Consider the following 24,472-nt stretch of genomic DNA (forward strand, 5'->3'; position numbering starts at 1 on the left):
ATTATGGAGCATGGGCTACTTTTCTCTCTCGGATCGACTCGGTAGCAGACTTGTAAACGACTCTGAGTTGATTCGTGAATCGACTCAGAATCAAACCGTTTTTCGATGAGTCATGAGTTGATTCGAATCACTTCATCGAGGAACTTGATGAGTCATGAGTTGATTCGAATCAATTAAATTTAACATCATGAGTCATTTAATGAATCGATTCAAATTTTCAGACTCAAACAACGAATCGACTCAAAAAAAATTTGAGTCGTTTACAAGTCACCATCAACACCCTAATAATCAATGCTAGATCACCCCCTCAGCTTTAGCCATCACTTAACTCCATATTTCAGACTTACAAGAGCCTCAGAGGCTCAGGCACAGGCGCCTAATGAGCCAAAAGCATTTGGCAGTTGGTACCTAGGTACTAGAGGTGGCAAAACTGGAAAATTTTGGGACCTGGACCCGGACCCAGTCTGACTGGCACATTTCCAGAACCGGTCAGACCCGGTCTAGGTCAGCATTGGAACCAGATGGACCCGTTCCCGAAATTCATTTGGAAAATTGTGTACTGTGCAAGAAGAAAATATTTTCTTTCCAATTGAGCAACCTTGTGTTGCAAAGTAAAACACTCATGCCATGGTCATCTCACTTCGATTCACAGTTTGTATTTTAGAACCAGATTCAGGTCATATTTAATAATATAAGGCGTAAGAAGAACAATGAGTTTCATGCTCACCTAAGCCCCTTTTACTACAGCTGCTAAAAATGATGTGAACTGGGGATCCATGGAGCAGTGACTTCATCAGTCAGAACCTAACATCAAACATGGAACAAGATAAATATACTGATACCTTTGCTAATATTCTTGGTAAAAGATATTCGTTTTTAGAATGGAATACATAAGTCCTTCAAATATCAACTATACAACGTCCCAAACCAGAAAATCAAAATCAAAATAGAGAAACAAAACAGACTGTAAGGTCCGCCAGAAATGTCGACACCAATAGCAAGACAAAGCGTTAAAACACTGCAAAATTTTGTTGGCGTTAAAGTACTGCAAAATCGAAATGGCATCAAAGTACCGCAAGGTTGCGATCATGACTTAGTGCCAATTCATTAACGTAGAAAACAAACTACAATTTGTTGTTAGTACTTAGATATAGAATAAAAACCAAAGTTTCTGGGACTGACCTGATTTTGATCTTAGCGTCTTTGAGCTGGGATCCATGAGCAGAGTAATTGCGTATTACAAACGTATCACTATGATGAACAGGTAGGAAAATCCGTTCCTGATGCACATTTACTCGTCAATGCATTCGGGGTCTTTGTATCAATGTCATTAGGCGTTTAGTATGTGCTAGAGTGGAGACTTTGTCCTCTTCCCGATCGTGTTCCAAAATTGTTACCTTTATGCAGTAGATTAGCGTGCGTAAGGCTTAGCATATATGACGCTCAAATGCGCCGTTTTCATATCAACACGGAATCATTGGCCTTGGAGAATGGCATTGGTATATGAACACACATTAAAGCAAATTCAAAAACGACCTTTCCGAAATCACACCTCGGTCAGACTGAGGGACACGATTCGCGCGCCGTCACAGCCCCGTGCACAGAGCACCATCCCAAGCTACCGCAGTCGCTTACACAATTCGCTCGTAGAACAGCATGTAAGCTTGCGCCTTGAGCACCTTGTCCAGAGTCACCTCTGTGACGTGCGTGTCACTCACGTAAAACCACCGCCCGGCCTCCGGCTGCGGCTCCGGCTCCGTCTCGGGCTCCGGGGCGGGCTGTTTTTGGTATTTTTGGCATTGGTATTGACTCAGTTATTTGCCAGCTGTTGCCGTATGATGGCGCTAGTAGAGCGCTAGTGTTATACGCTCTGCTAGCGCCACCATGCGGCGCCAGTTGGCTAAAAATCTGTTCAATATCACGGGCCACGGCTTCTGGAGAATGCCTTAGATTCATTTCATACAGATAGAAATAATTTCAAAGCTGATTGAGTTATGAAATGCATTTAAATATCAAACCAAGGCCATGGGTATCAGACATGAACTGCGATTTCCGGTGGGCACAGTGACTTTGGTAATTGGTATGTCAATGTCTTTGAAAAGGCAGGTAAGATTTGCAACTGGTCAGCCTTGCTTCAATTGGATTTGTGTCCATTATAAATGGATTTCAGTCATACTTACCTCATATGTTATTGGTATTTGATTTCTACAGCCCAAAATATTGTTGGGTGTGTACAGCAAACTGAATGGAAGTGATGTGTACCTACAAACATTTGAAGTATTTTCTGGACTGCTTGCAGTTAGAACTTGTTTGCTTTGTTGTAGGTGACAAGATAAGAAATTGAAGCAAGACTGACCAGTGACCAGTATGCTACAGAATAGGTAGCCCAATCTGCAGGAATATTAGAATTCAAATGTGGAATTGGAAACTGCATCAACCATGTTTGCCAAAGTAGGTACCTATGTACCTAGTCCTACTAGGTAGCTGCTTGAATCTTTGGTCAAGGCTACTATGCTGCTTAATACAATTGTGGTATGCGGCATATTCATTTTATCATAGCTTTGAGTCAAAAAATCAACAAATGCCTATAGTGAGTCATGGGTTGAATGAAATAAGTTCAATAAAAATGTCGTGTGAGTCATGAGTTGATTTGAATCGATTCATCAAAATGTGTGAGTCATGAGTTGATTCGAATCATTCCGTTGGCTAGTTGCTCGAGTCATGAGTTGATTCGAATCATTTTATCGAGGAACTTGATGAGTCATGAGTTGATTCGAATCAATTAAATTTAACATCATGAGTCGTTTGATGAATCGATTCAAATTTCCAGACTCAAACAAAGAATCGACTCAAAAAAAATTTGAGTCGTTTTCAAGTCTGCTCGGTAGATGGTCGACTCCCGCATGGTCTAGTGGCTAGGATACACGGCTCTCACCCGTGAGGCCCGGGTTCGATTCCCGGTGCGGGAAATTGTTATGATTCAGTGACAGCCAATTGCCCATATTCACGGTTCCGCGGTCAGGAGCAGCTTTTTACTCCTGTTTTAGGTGTCCTAGCCGGTTGTCTGGGTGGGATTACCGAAGATGCAAGCGTGGTCAGGCATGATGTTTGGTTGGTAGCAAGGATTTAGTGGACGCATGTAGTGAATGGTGAGTTTCCCACTGGTGCAGTTGGTCCCCCTGTCTCGATAAAATCAGACTCCCTTCTCCCCTGACGGAGCGTTGGCAAGCTTCGCTGCATACGTTGGAGGCAGCTGCCACACTGGTCTCCCGGACCCGTATTCCTGTCAAATAGATGGAAGGTGGTTCGTCACCAGCGCAGACATCAGTTGGTGACATACCAGGGAAATAAGCTAAAATTAGAGCGCTCTATTTATTGCTCCTGCCCCATGTTGAAGAGATACCCCTAAAAGCGTGATCTTTTATCGGCTCTTACGCAGCAAGGCAGTACTTCTCAGACCGGTGGATGATATCAATAGAAAGAGAATGCGTCAAAGATAAACATGAATTAATTAAAATAACATTAAAATGTTAATTAAGCGTGGAAATTAGTCCCAAACATAAGCTAATTATTGCTCCTACCTCGGCGAAGGCGCTCCCCGCGGTCAGCGGAGAAGCTAAAATAAAAGCCACCGTCCTCCTCCGTAAGTCAATTTTAGAGCGGCCGAGTGGGCCGATGCGGGACCACCAAACTGAGATAAGACGTGGCTAGCAATTGCAAACCGCCATAGAAATCAATATCTTAAGACGTACAATATAGGATTACTCTGAAGCTGGAGTGAAAGCCTGAGTATGATAGCTCAATATATGAATCTCAATAGATGAAGCCATTTCTATGATGTTGACATTTGACATAACCCTTCCTCTCCTCACCAAGTGCATTGGCAGAACTGCCGGCATAGTTTTTGAGCACGAGTGTACCTAATTCGCCATCGGACCGCAATGCATGTTGCTAGGCTGCTGCAATTACAACGAACATACGAATACTGCCTTCATTTGTAGACGTTTGTTTTAATTTGACGTACAAGGGGGCATACCTGTCGACAACTTGAGTTTCTCCGAATTTCAAAAACTCCCAGAATTTCAATTCCTTATGCACTGTTGTAGGTACAGCTATGTTCACAAGTTTTCGTTTCCTCATGTTCTAAAAAGGATGATATTTGTCGATTTCGTGTGTCGCTGATAGGAGGGTGCGTTTTATAATTAGGCCCAGCGCTTTCTGCATCCGCGAGTACCTTCAAAAGGGAACAACAGTTTCCATTTATTACACTATGGGACATGTGACAAAATGACCACTGGAACACGCATGAAACGGAGCTCATATTCCAAAAAATGTCTACAATCACTTCTTTTTTGACACTATTAGCAAATACCGTCTCAAGTTAGGTGGTTGACAGACAGTCAATGGAGATCTGGGGAGACTGAGTGATGCCAATTCACCACGTAACTGATAATGAGGGCCGAGGGGAGAGAAACATGCAACATGCGCAACTGACAACTTGACAAGTGACAAAACACTACCACTATTGCGCAGTGCACAACAAATTACAGCAGCCAGCCCAAAAATGCTTTCGGTGGCTAATTGCAAAACAAGTCACTAATAAATGTCATAGTTGCAGCTGAACACTGCACAATGATCACACTGTTCATGCATTGAGTGAGATGCCACAGGTGGCTTGAATCACACTTTAGTACAACTGCAAATCTGAAGTGTTGTCATGAGGTTCATGCCTCCATGATCACAGCACTTTGGTTGTGGTTGGCATAACACTTGAAGTCTGCAGAGTTCCACATGAACTGCAGACACCTCATCTGGTGGTCTTCATGTTGCTCAACTTCTTCAGGAGGCAAATGTCGACCACCCAGCGGAAGCATGGTCCTGCAGAAAAGAAAGGTGATGCATAAGGTACAAACATTATCTGCTGAAACAGCCCCTTCTGTTGGCTGTTATTAAACTTTTAACATGACATAACAACATGTATTCCATGTAGGTATATTACATTTGTTGAAGTAAAATACTGCCGGCTATTTCAAAACCAGAAAATGAAATTATATTAAGGCATAATTCACATGCTCAGCTATCAGTATTAAATAATAAATTAATTCAAAATTTGGCATATTCTATAAAACGCATTCATAGAATATTCTACTTTACATCACAAGGACTCACAGTCTTTGTTGGGTGTTTGATTGACGCATTAACTAAGTTTGTCTTAGGTTTTATTATTGCAAAAAATTCATATTGCATTTATTGTATCAAAATACTGTCAGCAATAACAAAACAAGAACATCAAATGTCAATGAGCAAGCCGCCTTTCCTAAAAATGGGTTACTTTGAAAAAAAATTAATTTCTTTTAAGGAAAAGGCGAAATGATTATCAGGTAATTATCAGAAAACCACTCAACCAGCAAGTGGCTGGGTGGTTTCATAGCAAACATCAAGCCAAAACATATGTTTACATTTATCTAACCAGTATAACGCCTTATGGGGCGACTAACGGAGCGAGCGAGAGGGTGGGCCTTGCACGTGCGAAATTTCGAGGGGGTACCTCCAACTGACTTGTGCACGGCACCCTACTAACCGGTCTCTAGCGATGTGTCAAATTTGAACACAATCGGCCCAGCCGTTCTCGAGATCTGGAAGCGGCACCCTGCACGTGCGCACGTGCAAAATGGGTCCCAACTGACTTGTGCACGGCACCCTACTAACTGGTCCCTAACCGTGTACCAAATTTGAGCGCCATCGGTCCAGCCGTTCTCGAGATCTGGAAACGACCCCTGCACGTGCGCACGTGCAGCAGCACCCCAACCTTAACGCATGCAGATGAATTATCTGATGGAGACCTAACTGTGTACCGAGTTTCAATTCAATCGGCCCAACCGTTGTGCCGTTATTGAGGTTGCAATTTTGCAATTTTTGCAATGTCCAACTTTACCACGCGCCACGTGCGGTGGTTGGCAAGAACGCATGGTGGCCATCACACCACATAACTTTTACGTCCAAGTGACATTCAGTAAAGAAGACCGCTTGTCAATCGGATGTTCCGTTCCTAAGATATTAGCTTTTGAAGAGCGTCCCCACGGCCGGCCGGCCGGCCGCTCATACTCAGAAATTTCCGTTAATCTAAGGAAAGACTCCGCTCGCTTCGCTCGCTCCGTAACAATTGAGCCATTTGACTACTACAAGGATATGTGAGCAAAATAAGAAACCAATTATCCAATTTTGACTTCCTTGCAAAGTTTATGCCTTATTTTATGAAAATATGTCACTAGAATATGATACTTATCATCGAATATTATTTAATTTACGATTTATTTCGATCGAAACGCACATGCAGTCCCGCGCCACTTTCGTCGACGATGAATATGATCGTGTTTCATGAAGAGATAAGGGGTTTCAATGGTCTTTCAAAGCAATAATTTGATGCAAAAATTGGTAGGAAATAATATAAAGCTGGTTCCAATGGCCATCAACCATTTAAAACACTGAAAATACTCACCAGTATAGCGCCTTTTGGGGCGACTAACGGAGCGAGCGAGGGGGTGAGTCTTGCACGTGCGAAATTTCGAGGGGGTGCCTCCAACTGACTTGTGCACGGCACCCTACTGACCGGTTTCTAGCGATGTGCCAAATTTGAGCACAATCGGCCGAGCCGTGTTCGAGATCTGGGAGCGGCACCCTGCACGTGCGCACGTGCAAAATGGGTCCCAACTGACTTGTGCACGGCACCCTACTAACTGGTCCCTAACCGTGTACCAAATTTGAGCGCCATCGGTCCAGCCGTTCTCGAGATCTGGAAACGACCCCTGCACGTGCGCACGTGCAGCAGCACCCCAACTCTGGCACATGTATATGCAGTGCCTAGTGGGTGCCTACCTACATGCCAACTTTCAGCGCAATCGGCCAAGTAGTTACCGAGATATTGCAACAATTACAAAACTGACACCTCTTCGTTTTGCACGTGGCACGTGCATAAGGGGTCACCCACATGCATCGGGAATAGTCCAATACTTGGTAGAAGGAATGAAGCTACCCTACAAAAATTACCGCGTGTAAATCGGTCAAGTGGTTGCTGAGATATACAGGGTGGAAAGTAATTACGCGAACATGTATTTTCTTACAATTTTGACCGTCAGTGGAGCATTTTTATGAGTACGGGCTGTCATGGAACATAATTGGTCGTGTTTGTTGTCGCCTCATCTACCAAAAGTGACCTAACTTTGAACAATGACCTGGAAGGTCTTAAACACCACTAGACTTAAAATGGTGCAGACACCATACGCTGCACAAGACCGAAATGGGCAAAGAGCTCAATTTGGAGCTCCCAGGGAAAGCGTTTATGATTATTTTCGCTGGACTGGCGGAGAAGGGATTCGTAGCGGTCTCAGCACCAGCATTGCACAATTATACGTTTTTTTTTTAAACATAATAACACTTGAGAGGGCTTAAAAAGCAAAGCCGTCCGCGGCAGCAACCCCTCGGCGAATTCTGTCGCCGGGCGGGTGGTCACCATGTCGGCGACAAAACGACGCCAGTCGACCCGAAAACTGGCAAAATAGCTTACTCTGGCCGGGTACCCGATCTAGGATATCACGATTAGCACATTAATACGCAAAAATTCGAAAATTAAGTCATACAAACCCTCGGGATGACCAAAATTCACGAATTAACAGCAGAATTGTTAATTGAAGCTTTTCAAAGACAATCAAAGATGGACAGAGGAGGACAGGCAGCTGGATTTGTGGTTGGGTGAGACATCTGTGAAACTGTTTCATCCGTCAAACCTGCAGAACAACTGCTCTGAGGGCTGCTGTTGCGTCCTATGTCCCGTCCGTCCCAACCTTCAAACATCCGGCAAAGGAACACATCAGTGGGTCACGAGCCCCCGGGTGGTGTCAGAATTGCGTGTAGCGCTAAAAAAGGTCACTAAAAATAAAGTATTCAACCGGTGGAACATCCTCCAAGACGAGTGTCTCTGTCTAATCCACCGTGCAACGAAAGGGGCAAAATGATTGAGCGCACTTTTGTGCCCGACGCAAAGAAACTGCTCTTCGTGCTTGGTGAAATCCTTATTTCACGGCCAACAAAACGCAATGCTGGTGCTGTGAGAACCTGTTTTTCTTCAGGACATACAAAAGCTGATCTGGGAAACGCCTGGGCCTCAATTCGATTAAAAATCTCCAGATGACTCCTCAGGAGACCGTCTAAAAGCTGCAAGGAGCCACCTATACCGATTTCCTCACTGGACAGCTCCATAAGGTGTGGGCTGAGCTTTGGCCAACAGATCTTCACATGCTGATGTAAATCATGCCGGAACGCCTATGTCAATGCATCGCAACTAGATAAGGATAAAGTAAAACATATATTGTTTATGTCACCGCCGTTTTTTCATTACTAGAAGACGAAAAAGTATGTTCGCGTAATTACTTTCCACCCTGTAAGCCTCGCAAAAGCGTCCGCACGGCCGGCCGGCCGGCCGGCCGGCCGCTCATACTCAGAAATTTCCGTTAATCTAAGGAAAGACTACGCTCGCTTCGCTCGCTCCGTAACAACTCCGTCCCGACGACCACACAGCACCGCGCACGCCACACTACTGGCACAATACCAAAACTGCTGTCACAGCAGAAATGTTTTTTCTTCTCGATCGCAATTGTGAAATTATTTATTAAACAGAAGATGATCTTTCCGAAAAACCGACTGATTTCATACACAGATGCATGTAAAATAAAAAATCCCGGTAAGTTTATTTGTATTGTTTTGTCGATTTTGACATGCTCCTAGTTCGCAGCCATATTTCGATATGTTCTACAGGGAGTTCAGAATTATTTCAGGACCAATCTTTTCCTCGTTCATTTTCCCGTCGATCATGAATTTTTTAGAGCGGAACAATTAGTTTCCAGGCGGTCCGAGCGGTTTTCGTGAGAAGGGTGCAAAAATCGGCGTCATTTTTAGAGCCTCGACACCAGCTCAACACAGGACCCTATGGGAGACGGTGAAGTAGCGGGAGCAATAAATAGAGCGCTCTAATTTTAGCTTATTTCCCTGGTGTGTCACCGACTGACATCGTTGGACGTGAGCTTTGTGGTTTCACGATCCTTGTTCGATCCAGACATTGCTACAACTACAAGCCTTGTCGTCTGTATGGATAGCTGACAATCGTGCGTAATGTGCATCTATGTACTTGGACTTTGCCAAAGCCTTAGATTTTATGCCACACGACGTTTGGTTTACAAGCTCTACGTGTACGGTGTCAGAGAAGCTCTTCTCAACTGGATCGCTAGTGTTTCCGTTAGTTCGTCGACAGATGATCGTTGTCCAGGGAAGCAAGTCCCCCTGGGCATTTGTGACCAGTGGGGTTCCCCAGGGATCGGTTTTCGGACATTTACTCTTCACCATCTTCATCAACGACCTGCCCTTGGAAGTGCCCGACTCGGTCAAGCTATTCGCCGATGACGCAAAGCTGTATCGTCAGTGGTCACGTGCCAGGGACCAGCATAAGCATCCAAAGCGACAGCGACGCACTCGGCTGCTGGTCTAAACAATGGCTGCTCCCATTCAACGCCCAGAAATGCAAGGTGATGCACTTCAACCAGTGATCACCGAAACCTGATTCGCTGCCGAACCGCTATCAAACACCTCCCGTGCTCCGAACGACTTCGTCGATGGATATTGTCATGTCTTTGTGTACAGAAAACGGAGGAGATGCAGAGACGACATGGTGACTGCATGCAAGTTGTTCCACAGTGTTTCGGCAATGTCATCGGAAGTCTTCCCGGTACCGAGCGACTCAGATCGTACAAGAGATCACAGGTGGCTCGGGTCATGAAGAACACGAAGCTCGTGTCCAGAAACACATTCAGCACAAAAGTTATAAAGGATCGGAACTCGCTTCCGAATGCAGTGGTATCTGACTGGTCCTTAAACTAGTTCAAGGCGCAACTGGACAAACAATGGGACGACTCTATGTTCGACATCCACAATCTTCAAAAGCCTTCCATATATGGAGCTTGTCGGGCGGCGTTTTCCTTCCTTCATTGTGTGAAGTTAAGTGGGTTTGTACAGGCTTCACTGGATGAGGTATTTACTCCTCGATAGTATAGTGGTGAGTATCCCCGCCTGTCACGCGGGAGACCGGGGTCCGATTCCCCGTCGGGGAGCTTTTTTGACCTCTGATGACCTGAATGGTCACTGTTGGAATTGTGTTTTGAAAGTTGTGCACTATGCAGGTGTTCCTCGTTCCTCGTCCGTCCGCAGTTGTTACTGTCGTGTGTAACTGCCCCGCTCTGACACCCAGACTTCCGTCTCCGTCCGCCGGCAGCTGCTATAACTGTCATGGAAACTGTAGGTGTCCTGCTCTGACACCCCGGCGCTCGCAGCTGCGGTAACTATCGTGTGTGACTGCCCCACACTGACACCCAGTCTTTGTTCTCCGTCCGCCGTCAGCTGCTGTCGGAGGCGGCGCGCAGCACGCCGTCCGTGGTGTACCTGCCGCGACTGGACAGTCTGTGGACGTACCTGGCCGGCCGGCTCGGTCTGCGCGAGCCGCTGCTGGACCTGCTCAGAGACCTGCCGCGGCGCGCGCCACTCCTACTGCTGGCTACCAGTGACACGGAGCCCGAGACGGACCGGGTGCCCGGCGAGGTGGCGGCTCTGTTCAGCGCCGCTCGTCAACAGCTGCTGACGGTGCATGACCCGAGCGTCGAGCACCGCCGCCAGCTCTTCACCCGACTTTTCATGAAGAGGGCCATCATGCTGAAGAAGAGGAAAAACAAACACGGTACGTTGACTACGTTCAAGCCGCACGGCTTTTGCGTAGGTCGTGTATTTTCAGTCATTTCTACCTACTTGTAACGCGACAATTTTTCAGTGAGATTTTGTAAGTTTTTGGTATATCTTACTCATAAAGCGGTGCAATTGGTTGCATACTGGGAGCCTCGGTATGCTAGTTCTGCCCCCCTTGTCGCTCTAAATGCGTTTTGAAATATTGGGATACCCTGGGTTTAAAAGCTCCCCGACGGGGAATCGAACCCCGGTCTCCCGCGTGACAGGCGGGGATACTCACCACTATACTATCGAGGAGTGGGAAGTGGCGGATAATGTAAATTTTCTGGAAACTGCGTTATGCCAGACTGGAATTTATAAGTAAGTGCACAATTTCGATGTCTTGAATTCATACTTGTCAGTGGCGGATCCAGTATTTCGTCAAGGGGTATTGTGTTGCCCCCTGGCATTTGGTGCCCCCCCCCTCCCTAAAAAAGTCAACGGATTTCGGCCACTTACTTTTCGGGATGGTGCCCCCTCAGACCCGAGGAGAGTGCTCCTTCAGACCTCCGATTTCGGAATGGTGCCCCTGGAAACTTGGAATGGTGTCCCCGGATACCTCGGAATGGTGCCCCCGGAGACTTCGGGATGGTGCCCCCTCTGCCCTCAGACCTCGGGATGGTGTCCCCAGACCTCGCGATGGTGCCACCGGAGACCTCGGGATGGTGCCCCCGGACCCTCGAGATGGTGCCCCCTCCGACCTTGGGATGGTGCCCACGGAGAACTCGAGATAGTGCCCCCGGAGAACTCGAGATGGTGCCCCCGCGGACTTCGGAATGGAAATAGCCTCACCCGAGGCGAGGGACAGAAATGGGCCTACCGGAGGCCCCGAAAACGGTACCCTATTCCGCGGATAGACCTTCTGTATGGTGCCCCCTTAGGAGACCTCTGTGTTGAAGCTCCCGTCGGTGACCTTCGTGATGAATTAAAAAAAAAACTCCGTGATGGTGCCCCCGGGAGGCCCAAGGGGAGGGGGCATGGCCCCCATGTCCCCTCTGATTTTCATACTGATTTTCAGCTCAATATAATTGTTTCCCGCTACCTCGTAATAAACAACATTCATTTGCTGGCTACCGTGACTGGCGAAATTGATTGTAAATTCAAGGCAGCGAAGCCAAGGTGGAGGAGTGCAGGAACTATTTTCGATTGTGTGCTTTGCGTGCATTGAATTGTGAGGTCACCCAGGGGTCAAAAGCTCCCCGACGGGGAATCGAACCCCGGTCTCCCGCGTGACAGGCGGGGATACTCACCAGTCACCACTATACTATCGAGGAGTGAATGTGTTAAAAGTAACAGGATCGCGGTATGTAAGCGCTGAACCGTTGCTTACCTACTTAGGCTGCATGTCTGGACACCCATTTTCCTTGTTTGACAGTATCACACTCCATTGTTCCGCTCCGCAGTACCGCATACCTACCAGGTGTCTTCCCTCATATGAAGCAAGTTGCGCCCATCGCTTATTTCTGTTTCTGTTTCTCGACTGTGATTTGTATCTTACAACTCGTTTCCCCGATCAAGTTTTGGCTTTGCCACTCTCCGCCGTTACCCATGCACGCGACTCATCTGGATTGTGAAGAACAATGTCGACGTACGAGTCGCCTCTTGCGATCCATTTATACACCTATCTGGACGTGCATTGAGTTACGACACATATAGGTATAGTGGTGAGCCTGTGGCGCGGGTAATTCCTCGTAGCGAAGTGGGATCTACCCATCTACCTTGACGCCCTGTTGCTCTGTGCAGTTGTGCCAGAGGAGCTGCCGGTGGCTCCGCCGCCACCGCCGCGTCAGCTCAGCGAGTCGGAGCTGCAGCAGCTGCACCGCAGGGAGGAGCGCCGGCTGGCCGAGCTGCGCATCTTCCTGCGCGAGATGTGCGGCAGGCTCATCCGCAACAGACAGTGAGTGGCGGGAAGACGGGCTGAACGGGCCCGCCCGCAGACGGGAGAAGAACTGGCCGGCTTCCTAGGGGAGGTGGTAGAGTGATATCTCATTTTAATGTTTACCTCGGCGTATGTGCCCTTTGACTCATTCCTTGATTCCTACCTCCGTTTTCGCTCTTTCCTTCATTTCTACCTCCGTCTTTGCTCGAAAACCTAGGCTTCCGTATGTCTTTCCTTGACTGTCCCCTGCATCTGTCTTTCCTTGACTCGTTGCTTGGCTCCTTCCTCCTTCCTCGCTGCAGTCCTGGTCTGACGCTACACTCATGCGTCTGCCCTTGCTTGACTCCTACCTCTGTCTTCGCTCGAAGACGTGGTCTGACGCCACACTCTTGCCTCTATCCTTCCTTTTCTTCTTCCGTCTTCGCTCGAGGGCGCGGCCTGACGCCTTGCCCCTGTCCCGCAGGTTCGAACTGTTCCGCCAGCCTGTCGAGGAGGATGATGCGCCCGACTACTACAGCATCATCGAGCGGCCAATGGACCTGGACACCATCATGACGCGCATTGATCAGCACAAGTAAGCATTACCGACGTGACAACTGCTGGTAGTGTTAGCATTACTGACCATATTATGCAGAGCGCTAAGTGACCCAAGATTAGGATCTATTAGCATAAGCAGGGTACTACGAGGGTAGTTAGTTCTCTGGATGTGGTGCGGGACGGGTTCAGGGAAGCTAAGGTATGTGTTGTTGAGACGGAAGCCAGGGCGACAGTCTAAGTGTTTTGCCCCGTGCAGTACACTCAACAGCTCTCATGTGGCCGAGGCGTCTTGTCTGATCAGGACATGCTAGGAACCGGTACGTGCTTGTATGTCGCCGAGCTGTGTCTTGATTTTGGCGGCTTCCTCACTCTCCATACTCAAATGTTTCTGTCTAGTGTAAATGCATGTCACCACGCCAAGTGTATCAATCCAGTATGTCCCAGGGTTGTGCAAAGTGTGGTGTTGTGACGACTGTGTTAGGTTTGTGGTGTTCACTTGTTTCTTACCGTGGCGATACTGTCGTCCGTGCTATCACCACGGTTATATGTCACTTCCTCAGGTACGAAGCGGCCGAAGACTTCCTGGGTGACGTAGACCTGATCTGCACCAACGCATTGGAGTATAACCCGGATACGACCGAAGTTGGACGGGAGATACGGCACCGCGCGTGCATGCTGAGGGATCAGGTAAGCAACTTTGCAATGGCTTCGCTAGGAAACAGTACCCCAGAAAATTTATGCATACGTTGCCATCCAAATTTTGTTCACATCGAGTACGTAGGTGCAACAAAATGCAAAGCATAAAAACTGACTCGTGGACTGTAAAAAGAATGACGGGGTATCTCAAAAGCTCCCCGACGGGGAATCGAACCCCGGTCTCCCGCGTGACAGGCGGGGATACTCACCACTATACTATCGAGGAGTGAGGTTTTGGGTGGCGGAGTATAAATTGTGCCCAAAGGAGTATGTAAAAGACATTAGCGTAGCAATGTGTTGGCAATTGGCATGTGATTGCTTCTAGTTCTATCCCCGTGTGGTCGGCGGACGGTGACGTCTAACTGAATTCGATCTTTCTCAGGCGCACAAGCTGATTGCAGAGCAGCTTGACTCCGACTTTGAGGAGCAGTGTAAGATGATCCGGGAGAGTCGCCGTCAGCGTGCCGAGTCGCCCACCAAGTTCGCGCCCAGCTACTTGGTTACGCCGCGGCTCTACCAGCAGCAGCAGCAACAACAGCAGCAAGTCGGTGAGTGGCGCGGGCTGACTTCGAAGGGATGAAGGTGGTGAGATGCGAGGTTTATATTTGGTAATTGGTGATACTACAAAGTACAATGGCGAGTTTTATAGGCATTGACAGATACTTAGCCGTTTTCTGACGTCTCATTTATCTCCAGCATTTGGACCACTCACTCATACTCTACCTTCTCTGACCTCCCCCTCCCTCTCCCAGCAGTCCAGAGCGGCGGACCGGCGGCCGGCGCCGAGTCGGCCACACCCTCTGCTCGGCGTCCGCACCGCCGCCGCAGTCGCTGGAGCCAGGGCCAGGTGCGCAGCCGAAAACGGAAGCGGCCCGAGCGCGACTCGGGGGCGGGCGGCGCGGAGCCGGAGCGGCCGGAGCCGGGCCGCGAGGAGCGCCGGCTGAGCGGCGAGCTGGCGCTGGCCTGCGCGGGCCAGTCGCCGCCGGCGGAGGGCGGCCCGTCGCCCAGACAGGAGGCGGTAGCGGCCAAGGCGGCGCCGCCGGACGAGGACAGTGGACACGGCTCCACGGCCGCTGCCAGTGACGAACAGCTCGGCAAGGTGGCCGCCGGGGTGCAGGTAACGGAGTCGGTACAGAAACGAGACACGCACAGACGGGAGGTAGGACTGTCATTCCCAGGAAGTAGCTTACACGGGAGATAAGGATATCCCATGGTCGCAAAACGCTTTCCGCCAACGTTCCGCCAACGTCAAAACTCAAGCGTGACCCCTGTGACCTGGTCTGACCCAGCGTGACCTGATGTGACCCCTGTGTCATGGCCTGACCCAGGGTGACCTGATGTGACTCAGCGTGACCTGGGCCTCGTTTCATAAAGCAAGTCCGTAACTTTCGCCATTTTTTGGGCTTGTATTGCAAGCGCATGTGAAGTGATAAATTTATTTTCCCTTCTCCCTTCTGTTCTTGCTTGCAAGATAAGTAAATTCAACGATTCAAACTATCGACATCGCTTCACGTGCGCTTGCAATACAAGACCAAAAACCGCCGTAAGTTACGGACTCGCTTTATGAAACGAGGCCCTGAGGTGACCCCTGTGACCTGCCCTGACCAAGCGTGACCTCATGTGGCCCTTGTGACCTGAGATGACCAGTGACCACTGTGACTTGACCTGACCCAACGTAACTTGTGACCCGACATAACACCTGTGACTTGAACTGACCCCATATTGACCTCAAGTGACCTTAAATTCACGTTTTCTTGTCTACCTCTGCTTTTAGACGTCACATGAACTCGAAATCACCATCAGTTGAACTTGCCAATTGTGCGCAAACCATATCCTCGCGATGCGAAGTAATGTTACGTTACTTCGCATGTTACGTCCCCTAAACGTCCCCATACGCCTGGCTGTATGTGTTTTGTTTGTTCTACCTGCTGCCCCAGTCACCTAAGCTCACACAGCTCCGTCTCATTCCCTCCCTGCTCTGCAATTATTTCCTCTCCTTTGCCATTCTTGCTCGGCCACGGCTTCGCAGCCTGCAGGAGGCGCAGGTGCGTCCCCTCTCTCCATTCTCTCAACGGCAGTGCACCGCACTCTCCGTCGCGTGCTATCTTTCCGTATTGCATGTCTGTTTGTGTGTTTGTCCGTTATGTTAGGAGCAGGCTCCTTTGGTCTGAAAAGACCATCGCATAGCTATTGATGATAAGATAGGATGTAGACATTGAACTGTGCCGACCGCCGACATGGTGCATCGCAGCAGCAGAGATCTCCCGGTTGTGACAGCTTGGTCCCGCCGTCACCACTGCCTGCTCTCGATACCGATGACCCCGTGTCACTCACAGCTACCCCATGTGAACTGTCCACAGGTGGACCGCGCTCGGCTGCTGGCGCTGTGTGAACGCTCCGTCTCACTGACGGCTGGCTGGACAGTGGCTGAGCTCGAGGAGCTTCACGATCGGCTGGCCGCCACCGTCAGGCGCTTCGCCTTTAGAAGACAACGCAACGATATGCTCAAGGTACGGAGGATTGGCAGGCTAGGCAGGGAAACGCTTTTTAAAAGGTGTGTAAGCTGTGCTGGGAGGGCACTTGGTTATGAATGAACGAATGAATGAATGAATGAATGAATGAATGAGGGTGGGGGTGGGCTGCATTGTACTGTTTGTTCACATGGTTAGCGTGCCACGTGGCGTCCATCCTCCCGCATGGTCTAGTGGCTAGGATACACGGCTCTCACCCGTGAGGCCCGGGTTCGATTCCCGGTGCGGGAACACGTTTTGGTTTGGTGATATCTCCAATCTCCATGATGTCTCCCTTTAGTGCCCTGGTAATTGGTATCTCCTAGAAAACAATATGGTTATTGTTTGCGCGTAGAACATCCACCGCCCGTTAAGCGACAATCACCTTATCCATGCTTTTGGCACCATCATATCATTTGAGGCACCTTAGTCCGTGTTTTGAAATCCATGATGGAGGGGTCATGGTCTGGTGGCAAATGATCAGAAATTTAATTGATCATATTAAAGACTAACAGTGTTCACCTGTTTATGATTTTAATTTGTTCTCTGATTGCCTGGGATGTTCAATGGTAATCGGTGGGATTTATATGGCTTTCGGATGGAGCCAAGCAGTAAAGGTGATGAGAGGCGTAACTCATTTCAGGTGGGTATACATGCATTTTCGGACATTTGTTTGTGTGACTGCGACGCAATATGAAAGACGTATCTTTCTTTACAGGAAATGGAAGACATTTTGGAGTCCTACTAACTCAACAGACACTGCCAGAGAATCAAAACACAACGCACTGCCAGAACACAGCTCAGACCAAATAACGTTCCCGTGCTCTCTGATTCCGTGCCGCAGACTCGCCCGGTCGCGCTCAGGTGTTTAGTGTGCTTAGTTGATCAGCTGGGGAGCCAGAGTCGTTGGTGATCACCCGTACAGTGTGGGCGCCACCCTCAGTGTGACAGCTCTGTAACCGACCCGGATCTCGTCAGCAGGTTACATTTTAACGGGGCGATTACCGCCGGCTTCCTAATCTGTCCGTGAGGCCGCAAATAATTGTGTTCAGACACACGCATGGATGGCGTAACGTAGGGAGGGGGGAGGGGACTGGGTGGGAGATTGATTTGGGGGGGGGGGTAACTCAATCGGCGCGTTCGCTCCGCTCGAGGTCGTCCGATAACATTTACTGCCAGACTGCTCTCCATCGGGGTACTTTGGTTGGGAGCGGAGCTCACGCCTTTGTTTTCGAAGAGGCTTTTGTCCTTACATTTGGTACTACAATAAACGTATTTACATTAAAGTGGTGTTTGCCATATGCCATAGAATATCCAGGAGTATGGATTTGTTCATGACAGTATGCAGATGAATTATTTGTGTTATAAAACAGCTATATTATTCAACATATCGCGTTACGGCTTGCGAACATGCACCCTGTTTGGAACATCGGCGACGGAAACACCAATAAAAAAATGTGCGAATACTGATTACAAAGAAGCTAAGAGCAGCACGGGGCATAATGAAGCGTAATGCATAAAGACGAAAAAATGATGCCAGCAACATCCGTCAAAGATTCGACCTACCCACTACACTCCTAAATATTAGCGCACTCTTAAAACGAGCACGTAGCGTTTTGTAGTGTTCCTCAACATTACCTATCAAATTATCGTGGCTAAGTTCCGATCCACTAAAAAATTACTCCACAGAACGCGCAGTAATTCATCCAAAAAGATCAATTAACAAGTACAACATTATTTTCACCATTCATCATATTGCTTCACTTTTGTTCGTCTTGCTGCGTTCATCAGAACAGTCCCGCACCAGTCTGGCTCACATTTTCTCGTATGTTTGTGAGTGATCGCACTCCGTACAAGTCCGTGTGTAGGTATCGTCTGCATCATTGTGCACCTCCTCACCGTAGGTGTGTTCGTGTCCCGTCAGGTCCCGCTTGTACACACTGCTACGCACCGCCATACGAAGCTCCTTCACACGTTTGTTGAACTTGTTTACCTTGATCTTTTCCTTTTTCTTGTCGCGAAGCTCGTGCTGTCGCTCGAGCTCCTCCTCCGATCCCCAGACCTGGAGCGCCCGCTCCTCGATCTGCAGTCGTAGGTAGAGCTTCATCTGGCCCCAGCGCGGGTTGTGCGGGTTGCGACGGGTGATGAAGCGCAGCTCTGGCTCGCGCTTGTCAAAGTCCTCGTCTTTGAGGATGTACTCCTGTTTGGCCTCTGTGCGCGTGATGAGGGCATACTTGTCGCTGTTCTCCTTCTGGCATGGGTCGCACACGGGCCAGTCAAAGCTGTCCACCAGGAACGAGGAGGCTACCGGCGCGCCGCACTCGTCGCAGTCGGGCCGATCGGTGATGTGCAGCGGGGCCGGCTTTTCGCGCAGCGGCGGCGGCCCGGCCGGCGCCTCCGACTCCGATTCGTCGATGAAGAAGCCGCCGCCAGAGTCGACGAGCCGCGTGCCCTGCACGCGCAGCACCCGTCCGTCGCAGCCGCCGTCGAGCGCCGCCTGCGACGGGTGCTCGCGTAGCCGCGCCTGGCGCAGCATCAGGGCGCGCTGGCGGTTGCGCTCGATCTGCGCTTTCTGGGCGCGGCTCAGTGGCGACGATTCTGCTGCTGGAGCCGGAGCAGGCTGCTTCGCGACCGGCTCAGGGTCAAATATGGATCGGGTCTGGGACCCAGATGGACCTGTCTCTGGGCCATTGTTGCATGTTTCAGTTGAGTGGCCTTGCTGGGCCTCCTCAGAACCATGTTTTCTCTTCATGGTATGATGTCAAATCTGTGAAAATTTAATGTATGTAGTTATTCTTCTTAGATGATCCACAACAGATATGCATAGCATAGTTAATAACAAAGCATGGCATGACAAAATACATGTAGGTTAAAAAAGAGATATTTAATGATGAATGACTATAGAACACCTTTAACCATAGGACTTTTACAAACAAATTATTAACTTCACTTTCACAATTTACAAAATCCACTATCTGCTACCTACCTGTCAAAATATAAATAGGTACATTACAGAAACCTAGTGATAGAACATCAAATAGCCAAAACACTGAAGAAACACTGGATGTCACAAATTGTGGAAGGTCATGACTATGACCAATTTAGAGCCCTTCAGATAGCATGGCAGTCCAGACTCCAGAGATACTGCCTTGCTCCAGAGTAAAGCTATTGTTTCAGTCCTTTACAGTATTGTATCTGTATCCAAACTTGACTTCATTCTTTTGTTGATGTCTGCTACAACAAAAAAAAAAAAAACTAGCAATTTTGGCAATGATCATCATCGAATATTACAAGCAATGGCTTAAGCATGCATTTGCATGTTACATAATTCCAGCGGCGTATCTAGGATTTCTCTCAGGGGGGATCCGAAGTCAAAAGGGCCCTTGACTGACTGGGTTGAAAGGGCCCTTAAGTGGCAAAAGGGCCCTTGAAGCCTGAGGTGAAAGGGCATTAGCCCGCGCCCCGTAGGGGGGGGGGGGGCGAAACGGTCCCCTGTCCTCTTCCGTAGCTATCTCCTAAATGACTGCAGATATCGCCACCAAACTTTTAGGACCTCTCCGGGCATCCATTTTACACATTGTGACCTTTTTCCAGAGGCTATGATAGGTTGGCCGCAAATACGTCAGAATGACGTCATGTTCTGCCATTTTCGACCCAAAAAAGGTTTCGCAGGAAGAGCTATCAGGCCTACAGAGCTGTTGAAACATGAAAATGTTCCTATATAAAAAAGTGTAGAATTAACAGGCTTAGGTCAAATCTGAGCACAGTTTACAGAAAGAGCGTTAAAAGAGCTTTGTTTGTTTTGTTGGGTTGGATCCAGGCCCTTCGGCTTTCGGTCTAACGAGACCATTTCAGGGCCGGAGGGATGATAGGAATTGAGGGAGACATTGGTCTGGGCGGGCACCTTGGTGACTCACTGGGGCTGAGCCTGTCCAACAGGACAGGCCGACCAGCCTCCCAAGTGCTCACTGCACCCGGTTACGAGTGTGCTTCCTTAGGAGCTGCAGTGCGCTCCAATGGGAGCCGCCCGCATGGAATAAAGTTGCCCGCCCAGGTCCAGTCCGGATCAGGGGTTGCGGCATGGAGGAGAAGGATTTGAATGTCCTGAGGATGGAAACGGCGAAAGGGGTGTTAAAAGAGCTATTAACTACGCTTTTCCCCGGTACTGTAGCTCTATTCATTTCCGAATCATGCGGTGGTTTGTTGAAAATTGTCGAAATTGGACCTGAAAATTGGCGAAATTTAACCTTGGATGACCTATGTGAACTGAATTTTGAACTGATCTAAAAAGTGACAGGCGTAATTTCGTCATTATTGTTTGCTTGCGTCCCTTGGAACACTGCCTTAGGCGTGTTGGTACGTGGCTCAGAAGCCGAGTTATAGATGCAGGGGTGCGGAGCCGAAGCTGGAGCCGGAGGAGCCGCCGGTGCCGGCATATTTTGCCTGGAGCCGGAGCCGGAGCCGTGAAACAATATAGCCCGGAGCCGGAGCCGGAGCGGCAAAAAAGGCGGCGACTCCGGCTGTTTTTTTTTTTGCTTTTTTAAGAGGAAAACATTATTGACCTAGTTCGGTTTCACAGTACCTACAAGGCACTAGGCAGTAAAATATGTGGTATTCAAAATAGCCTTGTTATGCAAATACAGAAGCAACGTCAACCAATCCTTCATCTTTTCTTTTACACCCGTATGTATTTGTATAAAGGATGAACTGAGTACTGGAGTCGAAGCCGGAGCCGGAGCCGGAGCCGAAACCGATTTTTTTTCTCCGGAGCCGGAGCAGGAGCCGTCTGAAATTTCCACGCCTCCGAATCCCTGGTTAGAAGGACCCTGGCCGGCCGGGGGGGGGGGGGTGGGGCGTGGGTGCCACCACATCGTTTTTTTTTTTGCGACAGCTCGGAACACGTCGGCAGGCAACAGAGAGCCAAAACTGGGCATAGCTACCTGACCTTTGATGCAAACCGGGCCTTGTGACGCCCGCATTTTCACGGAGGGCCTCTGGTCGTCTTAAGGACCCTCTGTTACCCTCAGAGGGACCCTCTGATGGCCTCTGAAGACCATCACTGGCCTTAAAGGGTCCTCTAGTGGCCTCCATGGACCTTCTGGGTACCTGAAAGATCCCACTGTTTTCTCTCCAGGGGCCCTTTTTACCTCAAAAGGTTCTCTTTTACTTCAAATGACCGTATGTTGGTCTAATACATGAGGCCCCTAGTGGCCTAAAATAGCCCTCATATCATCTAAGGTGACCCCCTGTTTGCCTTAGAAAAGAGGTCCCTCCGGGTGCCTGAGAGGCCCTGTTTGTGTCCCAAAGGGTCCCTTTGCTGGCCTCATAAGGCCCCTAGTTGACCTAAAAAGTTCTCTGATTGTCCAAGGGCCCTCTGTTCGCCTCAGAGGGCCAGCTTTTTCCTCAGAGTGCCTGATGACCTCATAGAGCCCATAGTGGCCTGACATAGCCTTCATATCACCTCAGAGGGCCCTCTGTTGTAAGGCTCAAGTGGCCTTCTCAGAGGGCTCCGACTGCCCTGTGACTGACAATTGTCCACTCTTATCCCTCTTTTGGGTGACCTTTCCCCCCTCTGACACCCAAGCCAAAATACGATTTTGGGACACTGACTCCGAGGGCCAGTTGATTTTCAGAGGGCCCTCTTTGAGGTGGATGTTAGGGCCCTCTGTTCGCCTCAGAGGGCCCTCTGGTGGATTTAGACTTCAGAGGACCCTATTTTGGCATCAGAGGGCGCCTCTCTGTGGCATCTGAGGGCCCTCGGAGGCCTCAAATGGCCCTATTACATCTCAGAGAGCTGTCTTTGACCTCAGAGGGATCTTTTTTACTTCTTTGTGGTGTCTAAGGGGGCCCTCTGGCCTTTGTTCGCCTCAATGAGCCTTAAGGGGTCCTCCGATGACTTCCAAGGACCCTCTTTGATCTCAGAGGGCCTGATGACCTCATAGGGCTCATGGTGGTCTGACATAGCCTCATATCACCTCAGAAGGCCCTCCAGTGGCCTCAGAGGGCACTTTGTCGCCCTTGAAGGTCCTCCATTCGCCTTAGAGGGCCCTCTTTGATCTCTTTGATCTCTTCGATCTCAGAGGGCCCTATGTTCACCTCAGAGGGCCCTTTGGTGACCTCCAGGGACCATCTTTGATCTAAGAGGGCCGTCTGGTGGCCTCTTAGGGTACCTTGTGGCCTGACATTGACCCTCGTACCTCAGAGGGCCTTCTGTTCGTCTTAAGGGGCCCTCTGCTGGTCTTAGAGGGCCCTTTGTGTGCCTGGGAGGCCCCCCTGAGTACCTGAGAGGGCCCTCTGTGTGTTTGAGAGGACCCTCTGTGTGCCTGAAAGGGTCCTCTGTTTGCCTGCGAGGGCCCTCTGTGTACCTGAGAGGGCCCTCTGTTTGCCTGCGAGGGCCCTCTGTTTGCCTGCGAGGGCCCTCTGTGTGCCTGAGAGGGCCCTATGTGTGCCTGAGAGGGCTCTCTGTGTACCTGAGACGGCCCTCTGTTTGCCTGAAAGGACCCTCTGTGTGTCTCAGAGAACCCTCTGTGTGCCTGAGAGAGCCCTATGTGTGCCTGAGAGGGCACTCTGTGTGCCTGAGAGGCCCTATGTGTGCCTGAGAGGGCCCTCTGTGAGCCTGAGAGGGCCCTCTGTGTGCCTGAAAGGGCCCTCTGTGTACCTGAGAGGGCCCTCTGTGTGCCTGAGAGGGCCCTATGTGTGCCTGAGATGGCCCTCTGTGAGCCTGAGAGGGCCCTCTGTGTGCCTGAAAGGGCCCTCTGTGTACCTGAGAGAGCCCTCTGTTTGCCTGAGAGGGCCCTCTGTGTGTCTAAGAGGACCCTCTGTGTACCTGAGAGCGCCCTCTATGTGCCTGAAAGGGCCCTCTGTGTACCTGAGAGGGCCCTCTGTTTGCCTGAGAGGGCCCTCTGTGTGCCTGAGAAGGCCCTATGTGTGCCTGAGAGGGCCCTCTGTGAGCCCTAGAGGGCCCTCTGTGTGCCTGAGAGGACCCTCTGTGTGCCTGAGAGGGCCCTCTGTGTGCCTGAGAGGGCCCTCTGTGAGCCTGAGAGGGCCCTCTGTGTGCCTGAGAGGGACCTCTATGTACCTGAGAGGGCCCTCTGTGTGCCTGAGAGGGCCCTCTGTGTGCCTGAGAGGGCCCTATGTGTGCCTGAGAGGGCCCTCTGTGAGCGTGAGAGGGCCCTCTGTGTGCCTGAGAGGGCCCTCTGTGTGCCTGAGAGGGCCCTCTGTGTGCCTGAGAGGGCCCTCTGTGTGCCTGAAAGGGCCCTCTGTGTACCTGAGAGGGCCCTCTGTATACTTCACAAGGTCCATCATTGGCCTAAATGTGTCCTCTAATAATCCTCAAAGGGTCCCTAAAAGAGTTCTACAATACTTTTTCTTTTAGCGAATAAAATGGGAAGTGGTCAAAAGGGCCCTTGAAGTCATTTCAATTTTTTTCCGTGTTATAAAAAAACTTTTCTAGGCTCCAGGGGGGATCCTAGGACCCCCAGGATCCCCCCTTGGATACGCCACTGCATAATTCAAATTGCATAAGTCTAACGTGACTAATATGCCCTGCGGCGCCCTGTTTTCACCGGCGTCCTAACAAATCAAGGTCGAGGTGCATTCAAAAGTAATTCAATCGACCATGCATGTGCGTATATTCATGTTAGGCTAGATGAAGAGCTACCTACATGAGGCCAAGCACAGAGAAAGACAACCAGACCTTGGAGTTGGATATTATTTTCTGTGACAGTAACCCACGCCCCACAACACCCAGACCCACACGCACGAACTTGCGCACGAACTTGCCTGACGCGCTTGCTGAAATCATTTGTGGTTATGATTACCATGCTTACTTCTCCGGATCAGGTTCTTTTCTTTTGTTTATTCATATGAAACTAGGCCTGAATTATTAAATCAAGATTCTGATAATGTGTCTATTTTATACTTAAGTTTTACACTTACAAAATTTTGCCTGTATTTTGTCGTAACTCGTGTGAGTGACCAAAATAATAAATTGTTTTACATATTAACCGCTAGGGGCGCCTAAGTGGTG

The 24,472-nt window shown here is 49.5% G+C and overlaps 2 protein-coding genes and 4 non-coding genes across 14 annotated transcripts in view; 3 read left to right on the forward strand and 3 right to left on the reverse strand.

Annotated features, from left to right (window-relative positions):
• LOC122388982 (ATPase family AAA domain-containing protein 2-like) overlaps positions 1-17,729 on the forward strand; it is a 60,160-nt gene extending 42,431 nt beyond the window's left edge. The window contains exons 13-20 of the mRNA XM_043380594.1: positions 10,444-10,777; positions 12,565-12,718; positions 13,164-13,274; positions 13,798-13,924; positions 14,316-14,481; positions 14,689-15,050; positions 16,294-16,443; positions 17,162-17,729. Of these exons, the coding sequence (XP_043236529.1) occupies positions 10,444-10,777; positions 12,565-12,718; positions 13,164-13,274; positions 13,798-13,924; positions 14,316-14,481; positions 14,689-15,050; positions 16,294-16,443; positions 17,162-17,191 (1,434 nt within the window). The 3' untranslated portion in view covers positions 17,192-17,729. The remainder of the gene's footprint in view (positions 1-10,443; positions 10,778-12,564; positions 12,719-13,163; positions 13,275-13,797; positions 13,925-14,315; positions 14,482-14,688; positions 15,051-16,293; positions 16,444-17,161) is intronic.
• Positions 2,898-2,969, forward strand: Trnae-cuc. Its single transcript has one exon. It is a non-coding gene; the product is annotated as a tRNA-Glu (tRNA).
• Trnad-guc lies at positions 11,008-11,079 on the reverse strand. The gene has a single exon. It is a non-coding gene; the product is annotated as a tRNA-Asp (tRNA).
• Trnad-guc lies at positions 14,088-14,159 on the reverse strand. Its single transcript has one exon. It is a non-coding gene; the product is annotated as a tRNA-Asp (tRNA).
• On the forward strand, positions 16,624-16,695 carry Trnae-cuc. Its single transcript has one exon. It is a non-coding gene; the product is annotated as a tRNA-Glu (tRNA).
• A 67-nt stretch (positions 17,730-17,796) lies between the features above and the next one.
• Positions 17,797-24,453, reverse strand: LOC122388985 (DNA repair protein complementing XP-A cells homolog). Of its 9 annotated transcripts, none has more exons than XM_043380608.1 (2): positions 24,226-24,453; positions 17,797-19,210 (listed from the first exon to the last, which is right to left on the reverse strand). In XM_043380608.1, exon 2 carries the CDS (start codon positions 19,193-19,195, stop codon positions 18,257-18,259), a length of 939 nt encoding a protein of 312 aa, XP_043236543.1. In that variant the 5' UTR covers positions 19,196-19,210; positions 24,226-24,453; the 3' UTR covers positions 17,797-18,256. The 9 variants fall into 9 exon arrangements, with proteins under 9 accessions (XP_043236543.1, XP_043236544.1, XP_043236539.1 ...); XM_043380609.1 differs by having other exon boundaries at positions 24,382-24,428; XM_043380604.1 differs by having other exon boundaries at positions 24,264-24,417.
• Between the last annotated feature and the right edge of the window lie 19 nt (positions 24,454-24,472).

This window comes from Amphibalanus amphitrite, unplaced genomic scaffold, assembly GCF_019059575.1.
Source record: "Amphibalanus amphitrite isolate SeventyFive unplaced genomic scaffold, NRLGWU_Aamphi_draft 000341F_arrow, whole genome shotgun sequence".
Lineage (NCBI taxonomy): Eukaryota > Metazoa > Arthropoda > Thecostraca > Balanomorpha > Balanidae > Amphibalanus > Amphibalanus amphitrite.

What these genes read in the sequence shown, in the direction of transcription:
- LOC122388985 (XM_043380608.1), bottom strand. Translation starts at nt 19,195, where the DNA reads ATGAAGAGAAAACATGGTTCTGAGGAGGCCCAGCAAGGCCACTCAACT.